Source organism: Ruditapes philippinarum, unplaced genomic scaffold, assembly GCF_026571515.1.
Source record: "Ruditapes philippinarum isolate M1 unplaced genomic scaffold, ASM2657151v2 ctg660_1_1_1_1, whole genome shotgun sequence".
Classification (NCBI taxonomy): domain Eukaryota; kingdom Metazoa; phylum Mollusca; class Bivalvia; order Venerida; family Veneridae; genus Ruditapes; species Ruditapes philippinarum.
In genome coordinates, this window is record NW_026860859.1 from 45,454 (window position 1) to 69,850 (window position 24,397).

At 32.2% G+C, this 24,397-nt stretch overlaps 1 protein-coding gene across 1 annotated transcript; it reads right to left on the reverse strand.

The window, feature by feature from the left end:
• LOC132713581 (uncharacterized) lies at positions 1-24,397 on the reverse strand. The gene is made up of 7 exons (XM_060696218.1): positions 24,182-24,397; positions 18,523-19,282; positions 12,931-13,062; positions 11,781-11,902; positions 9,007-9,196; positions 7,904-8,128; positions 1-1,501 (listed from the first exon to the last, which is right to left on the reverse strand). The coding sequence occupies exons 2-7, from the start codon at positions 19,208-19,210 to the stop codon at positions 1,263-1,265; spliced, it is 1,596 nt and encodes a 531-aa protein (XP_060552201.1). The 5' UTR covers positions 19,211-19,282; positions 24,182-24,397; the 3' UTR covers positions 1-1,262.

Sequence of the window (24,397 nt, forward strand, 5' to 3'; positions counted from 1 at the left end):
TATCTAAAAATATTTATTTACAAATAACCATGCACAATATATAACTTCACTTCCAATGACAACCATTGAACAATATCATCTGACCAAATAATGAGATAGATAAATAAATAAACAACAACAATAATCTTACTGTACTGTATATAAAATATATACATTGTATTTAGTTAATATAACTGCCCTGATTGGTCTTTCTTGCGCTTGCATTTGATTGTAACAATTTTGAAATTTTGAGTCGATGTTGATATAACATCTTTAATACAATTTCAGTTAAATCGTAAAGGAAGCGGTGGCTTAGTGACTAGCGTGTCTGCCTCTCAACCAAGGTATCATGGTGTCGAGGTCTGTTTGGGGCACGGTCAAGATTCCCTCAAATAGTTTGTTTTAGGAAGTGGTTCAAATGAAGTTCAGACTTTTATTACAGTAACATAATTATATACTTCAACTAAATGAAAACTGGTTTTACTGTGGCTTGTTGTTGTTTCTTTTTTTTCTTTTTTCTTTTTTTTTAATTAAATTTTTATAATTCTGTTCGAGGATAGTTTTTTGGAATTATTTCTCATAGCAGAAATTCAATAAAAAGCGTGAAACTTTTGTATGTCCAACAATATGGCTCGAACCATCGACCACTGTTCTGTGTGACCGACACATTAACAATAGACCACCGTTACATTTAAGGCCAACGTTCTCGATCTATAAGACTAGATTGTTTGAATGTTATCTTTTCTTTCAAAAGAACAAAAGAAATAGAAAGTCAGATGTTATCTTTCAAAAGAACAAAAGAAATAGAAAGTCAGATGTTATCTTTCAAAAGAACAAAAGAAATAGAAAGTCAGTAACTTAGTACATTACATACATGTCTATGCTAAAATAAAACACATAGTAAAACATTATGGTAAAACATATTTAAACGTGAGGGGGAGGGGTGTTATGTTAAAACACAATTAAAACACAAGGGGTAGAATAAAATAAATGGTAACATCTAACAGTTTTAAAATGATATTTCCTGAGGTAATTGATTCTGATGTCATGGATTAATGGGAAAAATAAGAATTTTGATATGTGTAGATACCCGAAATAATTTAACATTTATGTCTTGAATTTATATACCTAATAGTATGTAATTCCAAAAATAAAATACAATATAGATCTACAAATATATGCTAAAACGTATATTCAAAGTGTAAAAAATATTATTACTGAGCAAATTTTTATTTCTTTGGAAATTGCTGTTTTTTTTTTAATGTAACTGAAACAGGCTTGAATTATAAGAATTCCTCTGCCAGTTTGTAGTTTGAAAATGAAGGCCACTCAAGGAATATTTTTTTCACTTGTTTCATGTCGACCTCTGTGACGTATCGGCAACACATAAGAACGTCACACAGCTTCCCGAGTCGCCTCGCTACTGACTCCGCCCCTTTTTCTGAGATCACGTGGATAAGACAGCTCATCAACTTGTTGTGAATGTCTTCAACTCTGTCTTTCCGAACCAATTCACATCGATCTGTTGTAAAATAATGAAACTGCCTTGTTAATAAACACATATACAAGAACTTTGCGTATATTATCATATAATGAACAAAAACTAGTCCGCAATTAAATGAGCCGTGTCACGACAAAACCAACATAATGGGTTTGCGACCAGCATGGATCGAGACCAGCCTGCGCATCCGTACAACCCTACGTTAAACTAAAGTCAGCATCTACCCCAGCAGCAACAAGAAATGCATGGAGATTGAAAAACTTGACGCAGACCTATTTAATTACCGTGAGTGACTATATGCATAGATCCCTGACCTGTGTAATTCTAATTTCATATCAGATTAGTGGATAAAATAAGAATTTCACCATAACATGTTTGATAACAAGAGAGCACATGTCAATGTTTGGTTAAATCTATTGTAATTCAAATGAAAAGTCAGAGTGGGGATCAGTTGAAAGGTATCAGTATTGGGTTACCGTTATGGAGGAATTCACTAAAGCAAACGTTTGAATAAGTGTGTTATAAACAAGAACAGAACAGACAATTTATTCAGTATTATGCATATACAGCACATCGACATCTACATTTGTGACAACAATGACATAGTTAAAACACATAATTATATACAAGTTACATAAGAGAGTGTTTCAAAAGTTTAGATATCACTTTTAATGAATCGAAACTGTTACTGATGTTTTCCGAATACTAGTAAATGCAATACATGTTTACGCGACGATAACGGTAATTTCACGTGCATGACCCATAACGGCGAAAACGTAGTTGATCTAGTGCTAACAAGGTATTGGTTATTCACCAATATTTTAAAGGATTTTAAAGTGCATAATTATACACTTCCCAATGTCGTTCGGAATATCGATTGGTCAACATAGAGAAATAAACGAAAATTACACAAAGACAATTTATAAATGGAATGATGAATATAGACATGATAGAGATAGATTCAAAATGGTTATAAACATGGTCACTTGTCCTTTTAGCATACGTCCGAGTACACTTGTGGACATTATGTTCTGTTTTAATGAAATATCCAAATGAACAGTTTATATCGACTCACTTTTAATTGTTTTACAATAATATATGACATGTATATTTTTGTTTGTTTGGTTGGTTGTTTGGTTGGTTGGTTTTACGGCGCATCAACACAATCTTGGTCATATGGCGCCCACACAAGAAAGATAATTTTGGCTAACATCAGGTGATACAAACTTAAAGCAACACCAGGGATCACAAAAACCTTTCCTGCGGGAGGTAAGAGATGCATAGACTCTAGTCATTCAAACCTATTTTGTCGCCACTTACGATCTTGCGGGGTTAAACAGTGTCTGCAATTCGGATGCCTAAACCCTAAAAGGCAACCCTTCAGCCACAATGGGGATGTATATTATATATGAACTGACTTTTAATTGTGCATGCGTTCAGAATAATCTTGCGATAAGTTTACTTCTATCTTCTCGTAGTGAGGAAAAGGCAACGATGCTATACATCAGCATGCAGAACCGGCAAATTATAAAACGTTTGATAATAATTATTATAATTATAATAAATGTAGCATATATATAATAAAATTTGGGCAAAAGATAGCTTTTTTGTTGCGCAAAAAAATGAAGTTTTCCAGACAGAAGCAAAGAATATATGACCGCAAAAATGTTGGACAACGGGTAAAGATTATGTCACATTCAAATATCCCTTTTATTTATTAAATAAAATTTAAATTTGAAAGTTGGTCGTTTGGTTTGTTCTTTGTGTGTATATTTATTGTTTTGCATTACACCGAAATTGATCGACTTCTTATCACTATAAGAATCCTTAATGACCTAGAAATCCATTTACAATCAAGTATTTCCTCAAGTGTAAACTTAGATCATGTATGCATTTACCTTATTTTATTTGCTGATGATTGTATTTTGTTAAGTGATACGCCAGGAGGATTGCAATCGCATCTAGATTTATTATATGACTATTGTTGGCGTTGGAAATTAACGGTAAATACGAACAAAACGAAAATTGTGGCATTTAAAAAGAGAGGACAATTGCATTCAAATGAACACTGAACATACTTTGGGAATGATATAGCGATTGTTGACAGTTTTAATTATCTAGGATTTGTAGTTTCTAGTAATGGACTATTCAAACGTGGTATAGACACTCTGTCTGGCAAAGTATTGAAAGCTGTAAACTCCTTGCATACGATAACGAAGGGTATGGAAATACCGGTGAGAATTAAACTCAATTTATTTGACGCATATGTGACATCTATATTATGTTATTCGTGTGAGATATGGGGATTTAATACTGCAGAATGTCTTGAGAGACTTCATAGAAAATTCCTAAAGAGACTGTTAAATGTTAAAATGTCAACTTGTAATGCTGCTGTTTATGTTGAAACAGGCCGATTTCCATTGCATGTAAACTGGAAAATGCGTATTGTAAAATACTGGTTGAAAATAGTAAAAAGTGAAAATTGTATTTTAGAGAACATATATAAGAAACTGTTGTTGGATTGTGAAAATGGTGAAAAAAAATTGGTTATATAATGTTAAAATGTTACTGACTCAATTAGGGTTAGCTGAAGTTTGGCTATTTCCAACATCTGTTAATATGAATGTATTTTTACACGTACTGAAAACTAGACTGATTGACAATTTTATTACAGAATGAAGAATTCTCTAAAATACAATTTTCACTTTTTTACTATTTTCAACCAGTATTTTACAATACGCATTTTCCAGTTTACATGCAATGGAAATCGACCTGTTTCAAAGTTTGACTTTGTTTAGAGAATTGAAAGAGGGTCTAGAGTTATCTGTGTATCTTACGAAAATAAATAATTTCAAACATAGACAAATAATATCAAAAATAAGAATGCCGTCGCATTGTCTTAATATCGAATATGGAAGACACAGGAATATTGAGAGACAAAATAGACTATGTGAATTGTGTGATAAGCTAACAATTGAGGATGAATTTCATTTTGTACTGGAATGTAACATATTTAAAGATATACGTATGAAATATATTCCCAGATATTATAGGCAGAGATCAAGTATGATGAAATTTGTTGAACTTATGAAAACAGAGAACAAACGTTTACTTCATAACATCGCATTATATTTGTTAAAGGCATTTAACAAACGGCAAGAGTTACTTAACCGTGTTTAAAATACAACACTCTCGTAAATATGATATGATAAAATGTGTATTTATATAAGAATATTATTGCCATGTACATGTATGTATATATTTTTTGTATATGTCTATATGCTGTTCCATGCATACGACTAAATAAACCTTCTGTTCTGTTCTGTTCTATATGATTAATTTTAGATGACCAGTAATATAAATATAGAATAAAATAGCTCAATATAGAACACGTAAACTTCCAAATGATTATTAACAAATATCGGATGCCAACCAAGATCTGATAATTTCATATTAATGAAGTAATGATCCAGTTTTAGCACGTTATTTTCGCGTGCTTCTGTTTTTCGGAGTCTATAATTAACGCTCCTTCTGAAATAAATTATCGGGCATTATATTACATAATTATGAGAATGGAACGCTAGGATGACGTAATGTAGCAAAAAGAAATGACCATAATTATTTAACGACTTTTCATTTACATGTTATATTTCTATGACAACAACCACGTAAACCAGTCGGGAATGTAAAAATCTTGTTTTAGAAAACTTAAATAGAATAATTCCTTTAAATTAAAGAATTAAATAACAAAGAGCGTCTGTAAACCTGGTGTTGTTTACTATAGTTGTAATATAAACACACAGATCAAGTTGCATTGTTCACAATTATAATATGGATTAGGAGTTTCTAGAAAGTATTTTTCTTGTAAAAGTTGAGGGATGGGACCATTGAAATGGTTTAAAATAGAAATATTTACATCACAACATAGGTAGGAAAGCAGATAATATATGAGGTGTTTGTACCAATTGTTTAACAAGATTCATTATACTCAACAACATCATAAGTATATATTTAGATGAAATGCACGCCCGATTATGGCAGGAATTATTTCTAACACCTATGTAGTAATTTTCGAAAAATACGAAAGTCATCTCGTCTCAATTAAAATGGCAGCGGTTTTGGTCGTACCTAAAACTGATACATTTTGCAAAACCCGAAATGTTACCCAAAATAACCTGCAAATTTTCATTGATTCCGTGTATAAACTGTCTCGTAGATTCGTAGATTTTTATAATATACCATTATCAAATATATGAGAAGGTGGACTTGTTAAATGTAATCATTGTAGCTAGTTGCGTTCCTCACTTAGTCTTAATAGAAAGATAGAACATGAAACAATTATGTTTTTGTTTGTTGTTTTTGTTTTCTTGCTTTTTCCCCCTGAAAGACTGAGATCAAATGACTGGTTTCTATGACTTTTGTCACATTATATTATAAAGTATTATAACTTCAGCTGGAAAGTGTTAGTTACGTAATTTCTGACAATATCTAATTCCGTTTATCATTTATATTGGTATGTTTCAAGACAACTACAAGAAACTAGTACATTTAGTCCGAACCATGTTTCGGCCAAAATGACAAGTAGAAACAAGGCGCCTGAAATTGTCAGAAATTCAGGTTTCTCTCTAGTAATCATGAGAGCTTGTAATCCCGTTAGAAATGTTTACGGACTAATGCAAAAAAGAATACCCATCTTGACTTACATAATTATGAAAATAAAGATAACAGCAAGTGCAAATTCCCCAGCCCCAGGCAAAAACAAAATGATTAAATCACGATCTCAAGATAATAAATAAAAGGGTGTTTACTTGAAAATTTTAAGAGTTGTGTCCAGAGAAATATTTATCTACATGTCTATACAATACAATTATGAGAAAAACAAATATCCATAAATTTCTCAAAAAAAGGTTCGAATCATAAAACATCAAAAATATGCGCCACAATATTCGGTGACGGTAGATTATACGTCTGTTAAAGATTTAGCAGAAATCCTTTGGAAATGCGCAGAGAATAAATTGTTTATGCCTATTCTTCTGAGTGTCCGCCGACATTTACAATCTAATTACAGAAAACGTTTTTACCAAGAACACTGAACAAATATTTGGAGACAAATTAAGTGTCATACTCTAAACGTTACCATCTTGATTTAGATTTTACTCGTGTAAACACAATACTGCAAATGTTGAAAGGTGTTACTTCTATTTTTATAGTTTTAAATGCATAAGATATATTAAAATATTTACCATAATGTCACTTCTATTTAAATTGCATACTCTATAGAATGATATGTAGAACATAATAATAGACAACACTAGGTATGTGTTATGAAACCAGACACTGTATTATATAAATATATGTTAGGCTCAAATTAAACCCCTGCTGTACTAATGGTGCCGGTACAAGGCGCTCTATCGGATTAAATATCCAATAATAATAGTTTCGTAAGTATATACATGTAGAACATAATAATACTGTGAATAACGACAAAGGATATTTTTGTCGACGACCTTTGAAACTTGACAATGTGCTACATGAGAATAATGAAATAAAATAACAAGAGCCATCAGTCGCCTCCTAATATCCAATTGCATGTTGCAGCTACTGTGTAGCTGGAGACACAAAAACAAAACACTTTTTTTCTTTAAGAGCCATACCTCGGCAAAATCATTCAAGCGGAAAATGTTAGTTGTATGCGCAATTACTTGAGCTACAGATCAATCCTGTAAAGTTTCATTGATATAGCATTAGTGGTATAAGAGGAGTAGTCCGGACAAACTAAAAATATAGAAATCATGAAAAGGGCCTTAAATCTGACAAAAATCATTAAACTGGAAAATGCCGATGATATGCACAACTAGACGTAGTACTGATCATTCCTGTAAAGTTTGGATGAAATTGCACCAGTAGTTTCGGAGTAGTCCAGACAAGCCTCTGTGTAGCTGGCAACACAAAAAAGCCAAAAAAGTCATTCAACCGTTAAAATTCAACAGCTTTGTTATACTTCCGCTCAAATGAGCGCCAGACGATGACCAAATGATACAACAAAGCAGTGACATTATCGTGTTTTCGTGTTTATGTCTTGCAGAGCGAAAAAATCACAAGCATTAATCAGCAGCAACCATATTAAAGCTATTTCTATTCTATGACATTCATGGCAAATGAGTCGCGTCATGACAAAACCAACATAATGGGTTTGCGACCAGCATGGATCCAGACTAGCCTGCGTATCCGCGCAGTCTGATCAGGATCCATGCTGTTCGCTATCAGTTTCTCTACTTGTTATACGGTTTGTCAGCAAACAACATGGATACTGATCAGACTGCGTGGATGTGCAGGCTGGTCTGGATCCATGCTGGTCGCAAACCCATTATGTTGGTTTTGTCATGGCGCGGCTCAAATAAGGTCAATAAGAGACATGCTCACCAGTAGCTGTTATAGTCAATGCACGAAGTATCGCTTCTTCCTCTAACGACAAATTTAGTGCTACTATCTTCTTAGACAAAAGCATTTTCTCAATGAGAAGCGATTCATCAAATACAAGTTTCATGTCTTCTAAGGAATAGATGGATCCGTCTTTAGTTGTAAACACCCCTTTTTCCGTGTTAATTCCCCTCATGCCACCAATGATTCCGCTTTCTGTCCGAGATTCTTGAATATAAAAGGTAATTAATGATATAAAGAATTTTTAAGAAATTTGCACACGTTTACATACATTATTTATCATGGAAACTTCATTCAATACACTTGAATCATTCATTTAAACGCACGTTAATAATGTCTCAGAAATTAGAGCGTCAATGTCCAAGTGGTTGAGGTTATCTACAAACCACGTGCCCCTCACGGCTTGGATTTTTTCATATAAAAGCTATCAAGCTGGCTTGCAGAGCGTCGTGGGTTCTACTAAGGTGCCAGTTCTTGCATGAATTATTGCACAAAAGGGCACATGAGGTCTGCCTCCACCAGTAAAACTGGAAGTTGGCCAAATGACCTATGCTGTAATTTTGCGACATAAATCCCGGCTAAAAGTTTCAGAAATGAAAACATCTGAATACATCATTAAAACGATTCAATAATGGTGTTATAAGTATGTTTTATACTTATTACCAGCCGAAAATAACACACGGAGTAAAATTATGTGTCGTAACAGTAGCAAAATATAAACAAACTTGTATTTGCACTTCCATACATATTACTTAATTGCCATAATTGTACTAACTGCCAGTAAGCAATAGAAGCAAAATATGGTGACGGTAATTTGCCAATGAATAACCTTTTGGAAACTATAAAAGAACGCCAAACATAAAAAGCTTTTGAGAAATTTAAGAAACAATTTCTGAGGCATAATGCACCTTTTGGAGGGTACCAACTATATTTACTGAATTTGAAGTGCATACATACATGGAAATCGTATTTTGTATATAGTTTTTCATTATAATGTTAAAATAAAACAACATATAACCTCATACTTACGATTGACAAAATTCAAGGTTCAAGGTTTAGTACAGAAGTGATTTTGTAAAACATACCTCGTATAAGATTAGCTTGATCTTCTAAATGAAGATCTAAAAATCCGGGTATTTTCTTCGCAAACTTCACCGACTCTGCAATGCGCATTTCGATGTATTTGACGCTGTGTTCGAGGACACGTATACGTGTTCTGTTTTTCTCATCTTCAATCTGATTAGGTGGTGCATTTTTCTGGTGTTTCTTCTTTTCCTATTATGTAAAAAATTGGATAATATGAATCACAATATATATATATATAGTTTGATGTATGAATGGTTACTATAAAAAGAGTGCCTCTGCATATACTTAGTTATGATTTTTTACGGCAACTCCTCAAGAAGTGATTATAGGCATTCTCCATTGCCAAAGTAACCATTTGTCCTTAAACATTCTTAAATGTAAAGCATTTGTCAACATTCTCCTAGGATAATTTGACTGGGATAATTTGAAAATTATCAATTGTTATGTAAGCAACACTGATAAACAATCTTTAAATGACTTGCAATTTAACAAACCTAGAGACGCACACATAAATTTGCGCCAATATGTTAAAGACCGGTACTAACTATGAACTATGCATATGTTAGTATTCATCCTTAGCTGTTCTACAGAAATCAGAAACATTCTCCGGTCGCTATCGCTCCTGTCGAAGTTTCTAATTTCTGTAGAACATCACGGATGAACACTAACATATACATAGTATCGACTTTTGTTCTTCTATGAAAATTAACGCACAGAATTTTTAAGAAATGCAGTGTTTTCATAAAATAAAGTTGGACACTAAATTGCCTTTTGGATCATTCGAGAGCATGCAATGAAATACTTTTGTTGAAAACATTCAATTAATTGAAATGAAACATAAGTTTTCAATTTAAATGACTGAAGCAGTGACAAGCAAATGGTGAACCTGGTGAATCTCGGAATGTATCGTAACTGAAACAAGGTTAGCTTTTAAAAAAGCTAGTAGCGACTCGCTTCGTAATTTTTTTCCAGGGGTGCGTTTAAATGTAAAAATGACAGTTCTGTTAGCTGAAGAGACTTGAGCGAACATCAAAATAAAAGTGATGGAAGCCAGTTCTCTCAGTTTAACAAAGAGGAATATGAGTATATATGAAGATGCATGTAAACAGATAAAATGAAGTCCCTATGTCTATGCACATTTACTGTATGGCCTGTTGACCTTGACCAAATAAATGTTAGATAGGTAGAATTCATAACTTTAGATGTCTCTTTATACGAAGTTAAGTTGTAATATGTTATTTAGTATTGGAATGAGTGACAGACACAAGTCCTAAAGTAAACACAAGTTGTCAATCAATTCAGCCAGAAAAGCCGGGATCCTATTAAAAATATAGGGATCCCGGAAATTGACCAGTCTAAGATGTTTTTCAGATAAGCCGGGATCCTATTAAAACATATAGGGATCCCGGGAATTGACCAGTTAGAGAATATAGTTTTCAGAAAAGCCGGGATCGTATTAAAATATAAAGAGATCCCAGGAATTGGCCAGTTCAAGAATATAGTTTTCAGAAAAGCTGGGATCGCATTAAAACATAAAGGGATTCCGGGATTTGATCAATTCAAGAATCTAGTCTTTGATTTTTCCAATTAATTCGGCATATAATTATAAGTATTGTGATTTCCGCATTTTAAGTTTGTTAATAAATAGCTCTAAATATATTTATATCCTAAGTTTAATTAATTTAACGTTCATTACATACAATAAAAAAAAGTTAACGTTTAATGGCCTTTCATTACGACAATAATCAACACAAATATAGTTTATTTGTTTTTCCTCTATATCTTATACGATCCCGGCCAGTCCGGGCGTCCCGGATCCCGGCCAGTCCGGGCGTCCCGGATCCCGGCCAGTAAATATATACACTAAATACCGGAAAAGATAAAATGACCGGAAAAAAGGAAAAAGAAAAAATGCACAGAACCAGATGTACACTTATGTTAATTAACCAAACGAAAACTTACTACAGAGGAACAGGTGAGATCGCTAAATCAAAAGTCAGTGTAAATATGATTTATTGAAAAGAATTCATGAAAACCAACATTTTAATCATTAGTATATCTTTGCGCTCAAAATAATACTTGCTGCTTTTTAAAAATGGCGTGAAAATTGAAGGTTTTTTGACGCTATGTAAGATTAAATTTGATTGGCTAAATAATTTTTGATCCTAGCCCTGATAGATAAATTTTGTAGAAAGCTGGAAGCTAAGCTTCGATTGAATTTTTGGATGGATTCGGAGTTTTAGGTTGTTTCTCAGTAAAATCCTAACGTAATACCGGCTCGCCGTGGCGAGCCGGCACAAGTCCTGATACAGGAATAAAAAACGAATGCGTGTAAACACGTCATATATGATGTCAATAAACAAAATGACATCAGGAAATTAATTAATCGCACAATGTATTTCAACATATTAGTATCAATTCTCCTTTTTATTATCATGTTAGAATGGAAATAGATATTAATTAATGTGTCTAGCATTATAGTATAATAATGAATGGATTTATCATTCAAATGCTTTGTAATTAATCACCAAGTCATATATACCTTTGTGATTATATTCCAGGGCCGTGCATTATTCTACAATAATGCACTCTGAATCTAAGTATAATAAGTTTATACAAAATTCATTTTACCTCGATTGTGTAGGAAGCTATAAGCTCACACTCTCGAAATCTGTTCCTGGAACCAACCAGTACTAAGCAATGAGTTTAAAGTGTCTTGATCCAGGAATCAATGACTTGTCCCTTTATTAAATAATATGATCATATAACGTACCAAATACTTATCATGTTCTTGAAGTAAATGTTGCTTTTCCGGTTCATTCGTACGAGGAAATTCGAAAAAATACTGGTTGGCCGCCACTAGTGTTTTAATCATAGCAATCATCTCTTTCTTATCTGTACAAAGAAATATAAAAATGTGTAAAATAAACTCAGTAAGTTCCTATGAAAAATAAACTGTTAACTAGAAAAAGTGTAAAATAATTTGTTGGAGGACGAATGGTTAAACAGAACTTAAAAATCTAAGCAGTTTATCTAGAAAGTTAAAGAACTACCCTGTGTATTCTATTTTAGAACCACCCGTTACTTAGGAAATAGATATCAATTTTGAGTGCATTGTTGTAGAATAATGCACGCTTCGAGCCTTCTTTGTTTATATAGAAAAATTTCCGATAGTGTTAGAATTTTAATTTATAAAGGCAAAAGAACTATCCTATACATTTTTTAAAACTATCCTTTAATTATTTTTTGAATGACAAGAACTTTTTAAACTATTCAAGAGTGGCCAAAGAGATTCCTAGATTTCTGTGTGTCGTTTTAAAATGACCTGTGAATTATTTTAATCATGCAACAACTCGTTTCTGACAATCTTAGACTAGAATGTAGGTAAAATCCATCGAAAATTATCGTCTTCATAAAGCGTTTGCACAAATATGAAGTATGTAGGCAAAAGCAACACTCCACGCTTGAGCCAAAGTAAAATAAACTAATAAAGAACTTACAAGCAGCAATTCTCAAGATTCATGCTAATTTTCATGAAAATTTTGAAAATGTAATTAAAAGTAAAACATTGTGAAGTGAACAAAGAAAGTTATTTACATATTGAAAACGGCTCTTAAAATTCACGTAAACTACGAAAAATAAGGTCAAAATATGCAAAACTACCCGTTACTGTGTTAGTTACGCGTTAGAAATATGTTGAAAAATACTACAAAATTAGTCATTAACCTTATTACTTGCATCTTGAATATTTTTTACTTTTAATAAAATCTTACATTTTTTCTCAAGTTACATTTTTGACATTAAATGGCACATCTGGAGGCATGCAGATTTACACCATGAGTCAGATTATAAAGTACAAGATTGAGTTAGAGATTGAAATAGCATATGATTAAATACGTAGCCTTGCATTGTCAACACCTTACCAAAACACCCAATTTCAACAGGGAGAATAAATTCTCGGTTATCGTCTGCTTTGTTAGATTGAACTTCAGTGACGTCATGTTTCAACACTGTTTTCTGTTTGTCAACGTCATTATTTCTAGGTTTAGCAACACCTGAAATCGAATATCAATAAATAACATTAGACTAGTACATCCAAATATTATAATAATACATTTTGATAACTTAAACTGCCTGTATCAGTGTTTCTTCCCATCAAAATTTTCCTCCGTTGTGACCCCCTCATCTGAAACACTCTTCTCATATATCTTTGAAAGGTGGAGTCTAATTTTATCAAATAAAAACTTTTTTACATTTCAGGTGAAAACTATTTATGTCAGTCATGTGTATAAATAGACATGTACAAACTTAACATGTTGATTATTATATCTACATGTCCGACACAAAATGTCGGGCCCTATTATGCTTGGAAGAATACAGTCCCATGTACTCAAGAGATTTAGATTGGGATCATTTATTTTTAATAATGTATACAACTTGCCCCTCAGGACTGATGGTTCGAAACCCGCCAGTGACTTTAGTCTCTCATGTAAAGAAGCTATCCAGCTAGCTTGTGGAACCTTTACGATGTTGGTGCGACGTAACCCCAATCAAAACAAATAAAAAATATAGTTGGGTTCAACGAAATCAAAAAGACTTTTAAAGTGATAAATTTATATATCAGCTGCTTGTAATTTCGAAAACTATTGTTTCAATTTTGAAAAAAAAAATCAAAAACCCTGTATGAAATAAATATTTTATAATTTTTCTTTAAGAGTGAATGTTGCATGCACGAAATTCATTGCGAAACTTATAACACTGTTGCAAGCTCAGAGTAATTGAGGTCATACTAAATAACAAGCTAACATCCACGCCCCCTAGCACCGTCTACCGACAGTATTCAACATTATGATATAAATACATTAATAAATACAGAATAAGATATCAAGGAACTTGTAAGATTCTCGATTATTACATACAATTAAAGGGAATCGAGAAGGAATCGAGAATTGTGTCTTGGAATGTGTTTATGTTACGTTATTTAGAAATTGTTTTCCATCAATCTTAAACGGACATTTTAGGAAAGTTTATCATGAGAGGAAATTTGCAAAGCAATGTCATTATAATCTCCCGGTGAAGATGATCTTTTAAATGTTCATTATATCAAAAGTTGTGATTTGATATTAAAAATAGAGCTCTATCTTTACTAATTAGTAATTTTGGAAAATTGTTTACATGAATTTTAAACCAAAGAATAAATGCCTGGTGTGAGGAAAATGACGTCAGCTCAGAAGCCCAATTCGGGGTCGTTCAACTACAGATCGATGGTGCACAAACTTGCACCAAAGTTCATTGATGAAAATAAAAACAAATCATATTGCAGTTGTATTGATTTAAAAGGTCGCTTTGATTCAATGTACAGACGTGCATTTTAGTGGAAACCTTACAAAAGCGGAATGAATGGGAAAATTAAAAGTTGCAGAGTTGTGGACTTGTTTCATTTTGCTACATTTATGACAAAAAAACTTTACATTTAGCGCCAGTTTTTCCAGGTAACAAACATTTTACAAGCTCTTAAACCATTATTTAAACGTTATAAATTTCATGTTAGCCATTTCTTAAGAAGTAAAAAGAATCATTTATTTCTGAGACATAATATGTACCTTTAAATATTAAATCTATGATGATAAACAATGGAGAATATTTGAGTTTTTTAAATTTGATTTTGATCCTGGTCCTGATCACGGGGCCAATTATATTGCAATTAATGGGTCCAGATGTAAACGTACCCAAGTCTAAGATAGTCTTTAGAAAAATTTGCCGATTGAAAAGTGACGAAATGATTTTGTCTGTTTTGTGCTAGTGGGTGTGAGAAATGTTGTATTTTTTACATTTTTACAAATCTCTCATGAACCGACTTTCCGATTTTCCTATAATATTGGTGTTTTTGTTGCTTCCCAGGAATCTCCCCGTTTATTGGAACTTGGAACCAATGGTATAAGTTAAACTATATATTTTGTTGTGCAAGTATAAATTACATACTATAAAGAAATAGATTAATAAATGATGTGTTTATAAAATATTAAATTATTAAATGTTTTATTATTTTGTTTAGTTTGTCGATTATTTGTTAGATCGATTTTTTTTTCAAAAAACGTTTGGTTAATGTTACTTTGTTTACTTTTCGGTAAGAAAATCTACAACAAATACAAAAAAATTGAATATTTCATTGAAATTAAGATCAAATCTAGAATTATGCCCTTTGGCGTAAATACAATTTATACATTTTATAGGTGCGAATATCTCTTTTACCGAAAGTCCCATTGACAATGTATTTTGGTAAATTTGAGTTTTTTCTAAAAAATGTGTGTGGTCAAATACTGGCCAAAATGATGACATATTTTATATAAAGGTTCATACCGGTGACGAATGTCAGACATAATCCCCTTCGGACAAAATCCCCTTCACCTACCCGGACATAATCCCCTTCATTTTTTTGCAAGGCTGGACAAAATCCCCTTCACTACCTGGACAAAATCCCCTTGTTTCATAGGTTTCTAATGTGTTATTATGCTCCATACAAATGGATGAATAATGTATTATTATACTCCCTAAAAATTGATGAATAATGAACTTTTGTTTTTTTATTTATAATTATGCATCAACAGTTAACCTTTATTTAGTTTAGAAGTTTTCATTAAAATTATAGTAAATTATCAACTGCATAACACATATTTGATGAAAGAATGATAATTTTAATCAAACCAAGATCACTGCACTACTTGATTGATTGTTATTAATGCTTAAACAAAGCAATTTTATTGTGATTCAAATGTTGCTAATTGAATGTGCTTTTCTGCTGAAATATTTTCTACTTATTTATACATTAAGATATTTACCACACAGCATAATGCAGTATGTCACTCTCATACCCACTTTATAAACCGAAAATTCCTCCGAGGGGGATTTTGTCCTAGGTAGCAATTTTATGAAGGGGATTTTGTCCACTTCAAAATTTCACACATGAAGGGGATTACGTCCACCCATGAAGGGGATTATGTCCGGATATACAAAAATACATGAAGGGGATTTTGTCCGAAGGGGATTATGTCCGTACCAGTGCTGGGAATGTCAGACATAATCCCCTTCGGACAAAATCCCCTTCACCTACCCGGACAAAATCCCCTTCATTGGTGGACATAATCCCCTTCATTTTTTTGCAAGGCTGGAAAAAATCCCCTTCACTACCCGGACAAATAAAAAACGTCCACCCATGAAGGGGATTATGTCCGGATATACAAAAATACATGAAGGGAATTTTGTCCGAAGGGGATTATGTCCGTACACCACTGTTGACAACTTTATTAAAGTTTTCATCTTCTGTGCAATCTGTTTTATATGTCTATAATTATCTGTTAAATAAAGACATTAGAAAAACATAGTAACAGATGGCCAGTCCATCTGTACTTTGATTAGATATACGAGTTTTCCTAAAATCAATATCTGTAATATTATTTCATTTATATTTAAACAGACAATTTTATTGACGAGTTTTTGCAAGATTGTAGAGAAGGTAGTTCCTTACTATTGTATAAAACGACAAAAGACTCCGTTTGCTTTCGAACCTTATTTAAATAAAATAAGTCCATGAAACCTTAAAATAGGTTAAACAAAAACATGCATTTCAGCAAAAAGTCTTCATATTCAAACTGAAAGGTTCGCAAAAAAAAGATATTGATAGAGACAAACGTTATTGATAGAGACGAACGTTATTGATAGAGACGAACGTTATTGTCAAGGTTGTTATTCAAGTGAAATTGAGGATGAGTATCACATTGTTTTTTATGTCCACAATAAAACGAATTACAAAAAAAATATATCAAGATAGTTTACAGGGTTTAAATGTGTAAAACTGTAAAATAGTAAAAATCTTACAGAACTACTTATGTTCAGTAAACTATTTTTGAGGCGTTCTAGATAAGAAATCAAGTTCAGTCAAATATTTGAAGTTAGACTGTCCTAATGCAACATATTTATATTAATATTGCATAATAATTGTCTTGATTGTATAATTAGTGTCTTGATTGTATAATTCTTGTCTTGATGATTCCTCTTTTGTACTTGTTATGCAAGTCGGTGTTTAAAGTTACTCACGATCTATTAATAAAACATGAATTCATCTATTATAACATTATTTCTTTATATGTTCATTATTACATGCATTTTCATCCTATTTATCTCCTTCAAATATGTTCAAATATGTTATATACTGCTAAACACTAGAAACTGTACAATGTACGTGTAATAAAGTATGTTCTGTTCTGTTCTGTTCTGATATTAAGATCTTAACAAATATATTTAATATATCATATCTCCCATGTGTTGTTATAAACAAATCATCATGTTAGGTTAGTCAATATCTGTGATTGTGATCGAGAGTTTTTTTTATATAAAAATGAAACGTTATAAAGTTTTAACTGATGAAATCTTTTTATAAACTTGATTTACAGAAAAATTATAATGGTTTCATAATCATATGGTCAATTCAATAAAAAAGATGTATCATAGAATGTCTCGTTTATTTAACACACATGAATATTGTACGTAAACAGGATAAAATGGTCCGGAACAAAATATAATTTGGCTATTGTAGAGTTTTATCTGTTTCATAATGATTTCATGAATGCGTCATTCGCTTTTTAAAGCAATTTACTACCGTATTTATTTCATATAAGCATTTTGGAAGTATTTTATTAAAATTCTAATAATAATTTGTGCAGCAAATATACAGTTTCATACCCTTATATGTTTTCTTAGTTATACATTATGCATTGTGTTTCATCTGGGAATGTCATAGTTCTTTGTATAAACACACGACTCCGTAACAACGGTATAACACGACCCTCAATATTACAGTACATGTCACTTGCGCTATACAAGCATAGCGTAAAGATGCAAAAATTATTATTTTCTTACTTGGATATGTGATAAATAGAATATTATATGCATATAGAAATCTGGAAACAAAATGATCCCTCGGAAGCATTAATCACAACAAAATTACATAAGAATTGCAGACTCGGTTTGATTGAGTCTGTACATGAGGGATAATGAATAAGTGAATAAGCTTCATAACATGTTTTTGCCAGAGGTTCGGCTAATGTTTTTGTATTTAACTGGATGATCAATAAAGTCAGTATTTTAACAATTTTCTACATGAGTTACCTACCACCTTAAAGCTGCATGCCTCTAGATGAGTGTAAATATTTCATATTTCAAGACAATCAATCTTGAGAAAAGTGTACTTAGATTTTGAGAAAAGTTCATTATTCACATTTCAAAAAAGAAAATCAATTGATGACTGCTTTTGCAGTTTTTACCAAATTCCTACTGTCTGATTATGAACATTTTGACCTCTTTTTGTCATTTATGTGGATTATAATGTTTGCAATGTTTGTTAACTTCATAAAACGTAACGTAATTTACTTTTAAATATATTTTCAAATTTTTCATGAAAATAAGATGAATCTGGAGGCATGCTGCTTTAAGTTTTAATTATTCGTCCTTTTTCTTACCAGAACTTCCGCTTTTGGACCAATCATTACACCGGAACGCTGTATTATTTGACAGGCTATAGCTATCTCCTCCGTTACATGCCGGTATACACCTACAATTATTTTTGTGATTTTCGGTCTTAGAAAAGCTTCTAGTGGTTTCCTCATCATGCCTATTCTGACTAGACTGGACATATTTACGGATGCCATTTCTTTCAGGTCCCGCTGTAAGCTGTTTTCTTGAACAATCACCTATTACTGAAGTAGTTGACTTGTTTACAGGAGAACGTGTTATTTCATTACCTATCGGTGAATTTGAGTCAGAATACGTATGCGCGGACAATCTCCGTCGTGGCGACGACCCATTGATATATGATGAATTTCTATTACAACTTGCTGCATGATCTAAACTAGAATTTGAATTTAAAAATGACCGTATGTTTAAATTGCCACAAGAATTAACACGCGTTTTAGAATTACTGGAGACGTGTGTGTCTTTGCGGATATCTTGTTTTACCTGAGGAACTGTTTGTCCGTTTTTGCTTTGTCTGTTTGGTTCATTATTTCCCGCCAGTAATTCTAAATGTTTGGAGGTTTTGGAGGGAACATCTTCTTCTTTCAATACTTGATTGATTATGTTTCCAAGTTGATTGCTGTTGTATAATGGGCTAAACCTATTATACAGTACATTTAACTCCTTCAAATCCATTTCACAATGATTCTGGCAAAGTCACAGTCATGGTAACGATTTACGAAATATTTCCGAGATATGATACACATTCTGAAATTAGAAAATAAACAACAATCAACTTCATAAGAAAGAGAATAAAAGACTTTTATTTGTTAGATACCTCAGCGTATATCATTACCATTTTATTATTATAAGATCTAGTAATTATTTGAGCCGCGTCATGACAAAACCAGCATAATGGATTTGCGACCAGCATGGATCAAGACCAGCCTGCGCTTCCGCGCAGTCTGATCAGGATCCATTCTGTAACAAGTAGAGGAACAGATAGCGAACAGCATGGATCCTGATCAGACTGCGCGGATGCTGGTCGCAAACCCATTGTGTTGGTTTTGTCATGACGCGGCTCATTTCACTTTCTTTTCTTAATTCTCCCTTACATTTATAGAATTATTTAAAGGTAGATAAACACGAGTATTCTAGTTCTTATCTGTTTCATAGGTAAATCGTTAGATTATATTTTATAATGGTTACATATATATCTAATATAAATTTAAGTTGATTGGTCTTACATGTAGTTTAAATGTCTACGAATCATTATATTTGTAAATAAGTTAAAGAGACTTGATAAACGATTATATATAGTAATGTCATTTGCCAAATAAGATCTCACGCTGAGCCCTTTATTCTGTTTAACATACTTTTATGATTTTATATGAAAGAAATTGTTTTCAACTACAGTGCTACACTATAAGTCAACGTCAATATGGTGACAATATGAACACACTAAGCTGAATAACAACAACAACATAAAACATGTCATTATTATAATAACATTATACATTCAGAACGATATAAGTTATAGCTAAATTTCTGACATTAAAGAGGTTTGCACTATATAAAGAATCATTTCCGTTATCAACTGTTTAAAGAGGCCATTACAAATATAGCCTGATTTAAATCAGTACAAGGTTAGCTTTTAAAAAAGCTAGTAGAGACTCGCTTCGTAATTTTTTTCAAGGGGTGTGTTTAAATGTAAAAATGACAGTTCTGTTAGCTGAAGAGACTTCAGCGAACATCAAAATAAAAGTGAAGTCAACACTGGCCCGTTGCCCGATGGCCAGTGTATATAAGTTCAGGCCAGTGTAAATTTAAGAAAATTTTGTTAATTATTTAGTGGAATAAATTCAAAACTGGAATTCGGGCCAGTAAATTCAAAATCTTAAACTCATTGACTGAAAGTGACATATAAAGTTCTCTCAGTTTAACCAAGATGAGTATGAGTATATATGAAGGTGCATGTAAACAGATAGAATGAAGAACCTAGTATGTCTATGCACATTTACTATATGGTCTGTTGACCTTGACCACAAAATGTTAGATAGGTAGATTGCATAAAGATGTCTCTTTATACAAAATTAAGTTGTAATACATGTATGTTATTTAGTATTGGAATGAGAGGCACAAGTCCTAAAGTAAACACAAGTTGTCAATCAATTCAGCCAGAAAAGCCGGGATCCTATTAAAAAATATAGGGATCCCGGAAATTGACCAGTCTAAGAAGATGTTTTTCAGATAAGCCGGGATCCTATTAAAACATATAGGGATCCCGGGAATTGACCAGTTCAAGAATATAGTTTTCAGAAAAGCCGGGATCGTATTAAAATGTAAATAGATCTCACGGATTGGCCAGTTCAAGTATATAGTTTTCAGAAAAGCTGGGATCGTTTTAAAACATATAGGGATCCAGGGATTTGACCAATTCAAGAAAATAGTCTTTGATTTTTCCAATTAATTAGGCATATAATTATAAGTATTGTGATTTTCGCATTTTAAGTTTGTTAATAAATAGCTCTAAATATATCTATATTCTAAGTTAAATTAATTTAACGTTCATTATATACAATAAAAAAATTAACGTTTAATGGCCTTTCATTACGACAACAATCAACACAAATATAGTTCATTAGGTTTTTCCTCCATATCTTATACGATCCCGGATCCCGGCCAGTAAATACATACACTAAATACCGGAAAGGATAAAATGACCGGAAAAAAGGAAAAATAAAAAATGCACAGAACCAGATGTACACTTATGTTAATTAACCAAACGAAAACTTACTACAGAGAAAACAGGTGAAATCGCTAAATCAGAAGTCAGTGTAAATATGATTTATTGAAAAGAATTCATAAAGACAAACATTTTAATCATCATTATATCTTTGCGCTCAAAACAATACTTGCTGATTTTTAAAAATGGCGTGAAAATTGAAGGTTTTTTGACGCTATGTAAGATTAAATTTGATTGGCTAAATAATTTTGGATCCTAGCCCTGATAGATAAATTTTGTAGAAAGCTGGAAGCCAAGCTTCGATTAAATTTTTGGATAGCTTCGGAGTTTTAGGTTGTTTCTCAGTAAAATCCTACCGTAATACCACGGCGAGCCGGCATAAACGGTGCATGGTTGGTATGGTGGCTGATTTGTGCCATGTCGTATTTTCGCCTGGCGCCCCGCGGAGCAAAAATACGGAAGCAGGAAAATACGACAAGTGTCTATACTTTGTCGTATTTTTGCCCCGCGGGGCGCCAGGAGAAAACTCGAACTGGCACAAATCAGCCACCATACCAACCACTGTCGTTTGGTGTTTTCGCCTTGTATAGTTCGGCAAATTTGTCTCTTTGTCGTATTTTCGTGCGAGCGAAAATACCATATGGCACAAATAAGCCACCATAGGTTGGACAGCATACTGTATGAAATATGATATTGTAGTCATCAGATCTCAAACACACGAAACTGAGATCCACTTTCAGCTATGTTTAAATGAATGGTTACTTCTTGTTTCTTACTAAATAATAATGTCACCCTCGCTGTGATAAAAGCAACATAATATTACGTAGATTTTCGTGCAAAACATGTGTTCATAAAACCACTCGTGCCTGAAATAATGCGACACCTGAGGTATTCTTCCGCAAGTTCTTATGATACATATGTTTCAATGTATCTCTTGCACTTTCAATAATTTGTGACACAACAATACTGCATTATATTCATTCCTAAACATTTTGCCGCATAGAGCATTTCTGCAAGCATAATGGTATACAAATATCATCCAGAGACATGGTATATGTTATTTATTCAAAAATTGAAGAATTTAACTATAATAATGCGAAAACAAAACATTCAAAAGTGAATTGGTCTTCATTGGCACATTTTCCTTCATTATTTCAAGTACTAACAAAAAAATAGAAATGTATCATTTTGATATTTTTTATAAAACATTACTTGAAAAAAGCGTTAATAAGTTCAAAGTGATTTAGTATGAACATTCATATGATAAAATATTTTATTTTGTTCTAAAAGAGTTTTTATCTGTTATATAAATATACTGCATACATGTATAATAATGAATTATGTATCTCATATTTGCCAGCAAAATTGATATACAATGTATAATTCTTTCGTGGTTTGTTGATATATATATCTGATACTAAATATTATATATAATACTATAGTTATTTCTTGTACTACGTACATACCTTCCATTATATACCAATTCACGTTAAGTCACCAGGGACAATGTCATTAGCGGTAATCCAATGTTACCGTAATGAACACCCTCCATTGGTGGCACATATTGCGCTAGATCCCTCGCGTATTTTTTAAATAAAAAAACGAATGTAAACATAGAAAATGTAATAAAAAAAACACTGGCAATATTGAATAATTGAATGTCGCTTAAATATAACTGGTTGGCTTATCTAGATACTTATTAATTCAGGTTTTGCAAAATCGCTACTTTCCGGCTCTTTCCGTTAATCTTCGAACAATGACCTCGAACACAATATAGTATTATATGAATACGGTATTTCGGTCGGCATTTAATATGTAAACAAATACTTAGCAATTGTTGACTTAGTCTATTTCAATATACAAGAAAAAGTTTACATTCAACTGAATGAATTTATGGATATAAAATTAAACTGTACAATATTTAAGAATAAACCGACACCTGTTGACGATTTTTTTTTAAATTGGTTATAATTTTATGTCAACGAGTATTCTTAAATTGTTTATCAATGTCAGACATATATTTTCATTTATAATTTCACTAAAATAGACATTATTTTTCTTTGGATGTCAAATAGATCTTACTTACTACTATCAGCTTTTCAGTGAAGCCACATGGCAAAACCACACTGAACCTAAATGAAAACTTAACGCTTCAGTTGTTTGGTATTCATATGTTGATAAGTTCATATTTACGGCTATATTTATTTGTATAAATAATTCAATGTCTTGCAAATGGGGTGCCTGGGTTTTTCCTTGCAGTGACATCAGTAAAATGCATGTTTTAAAATAGTTGTGTACCGAGTGTTAAAATGAAAAATCCTGAAAATAGCATATGAACAAAGATTACGTAACACGTTGTACGAGTGCCATTTACCAACTACTACCAATTACGTTGCCAATCCAACAAGAGCCTTTCAGAAATTATTTACAGTATCGATCTTATAATTTGACCTGGCTCTCTGGTCTAATTCATTTCATAAGTTATGTTCTGGGATAGTACTAATACGAAAATAAGGTAATATGTTAACGTTATTCTTATCAAGAAAAATACTGGTTATACGTGATATGTCAGGCCTTGCATTTTCAAGAAGTCCCAAGTCCATTTTTCAGTATGAACGGTATATCATGGTATTATTTGAATAAAATGTTGAAAAAGCATTTAGCATTCAAGTTGCCTTAGACAATGACCAAACCATCGTGATCATATATCAAAAGCCATTACAAATTTACTGAACCGCTTATCATCTGATCATTATAGCTAGTAAACATGTTTACACAATAATGAAAGTTTGATATTTTATGAGTATATGTAATGTCCGTCCAAATAGTCAATACTGTTTACTATTAATTTTACCCTGATTTGTCATTATTTGAAAAACTTTATATATAACAATGTAAGTAAAATAAACAGTTCTACTTACAGAGAACATTTTAATATGCCCGTAGATCTAGAGTAATTTCACTTTGATATCACATTTTAAAAGGTTTTATGATAGTCGTTATTAAGAATTTTTACACGATTTTCGCTCTTTACACAGTCGATATTGAGAAATGTTATTATGCAGCTATCCAATACTATACACTAGTAGTGTTTGCGAGAGAAGTATGTTTACGATATTTATATACAGTGCTCTACT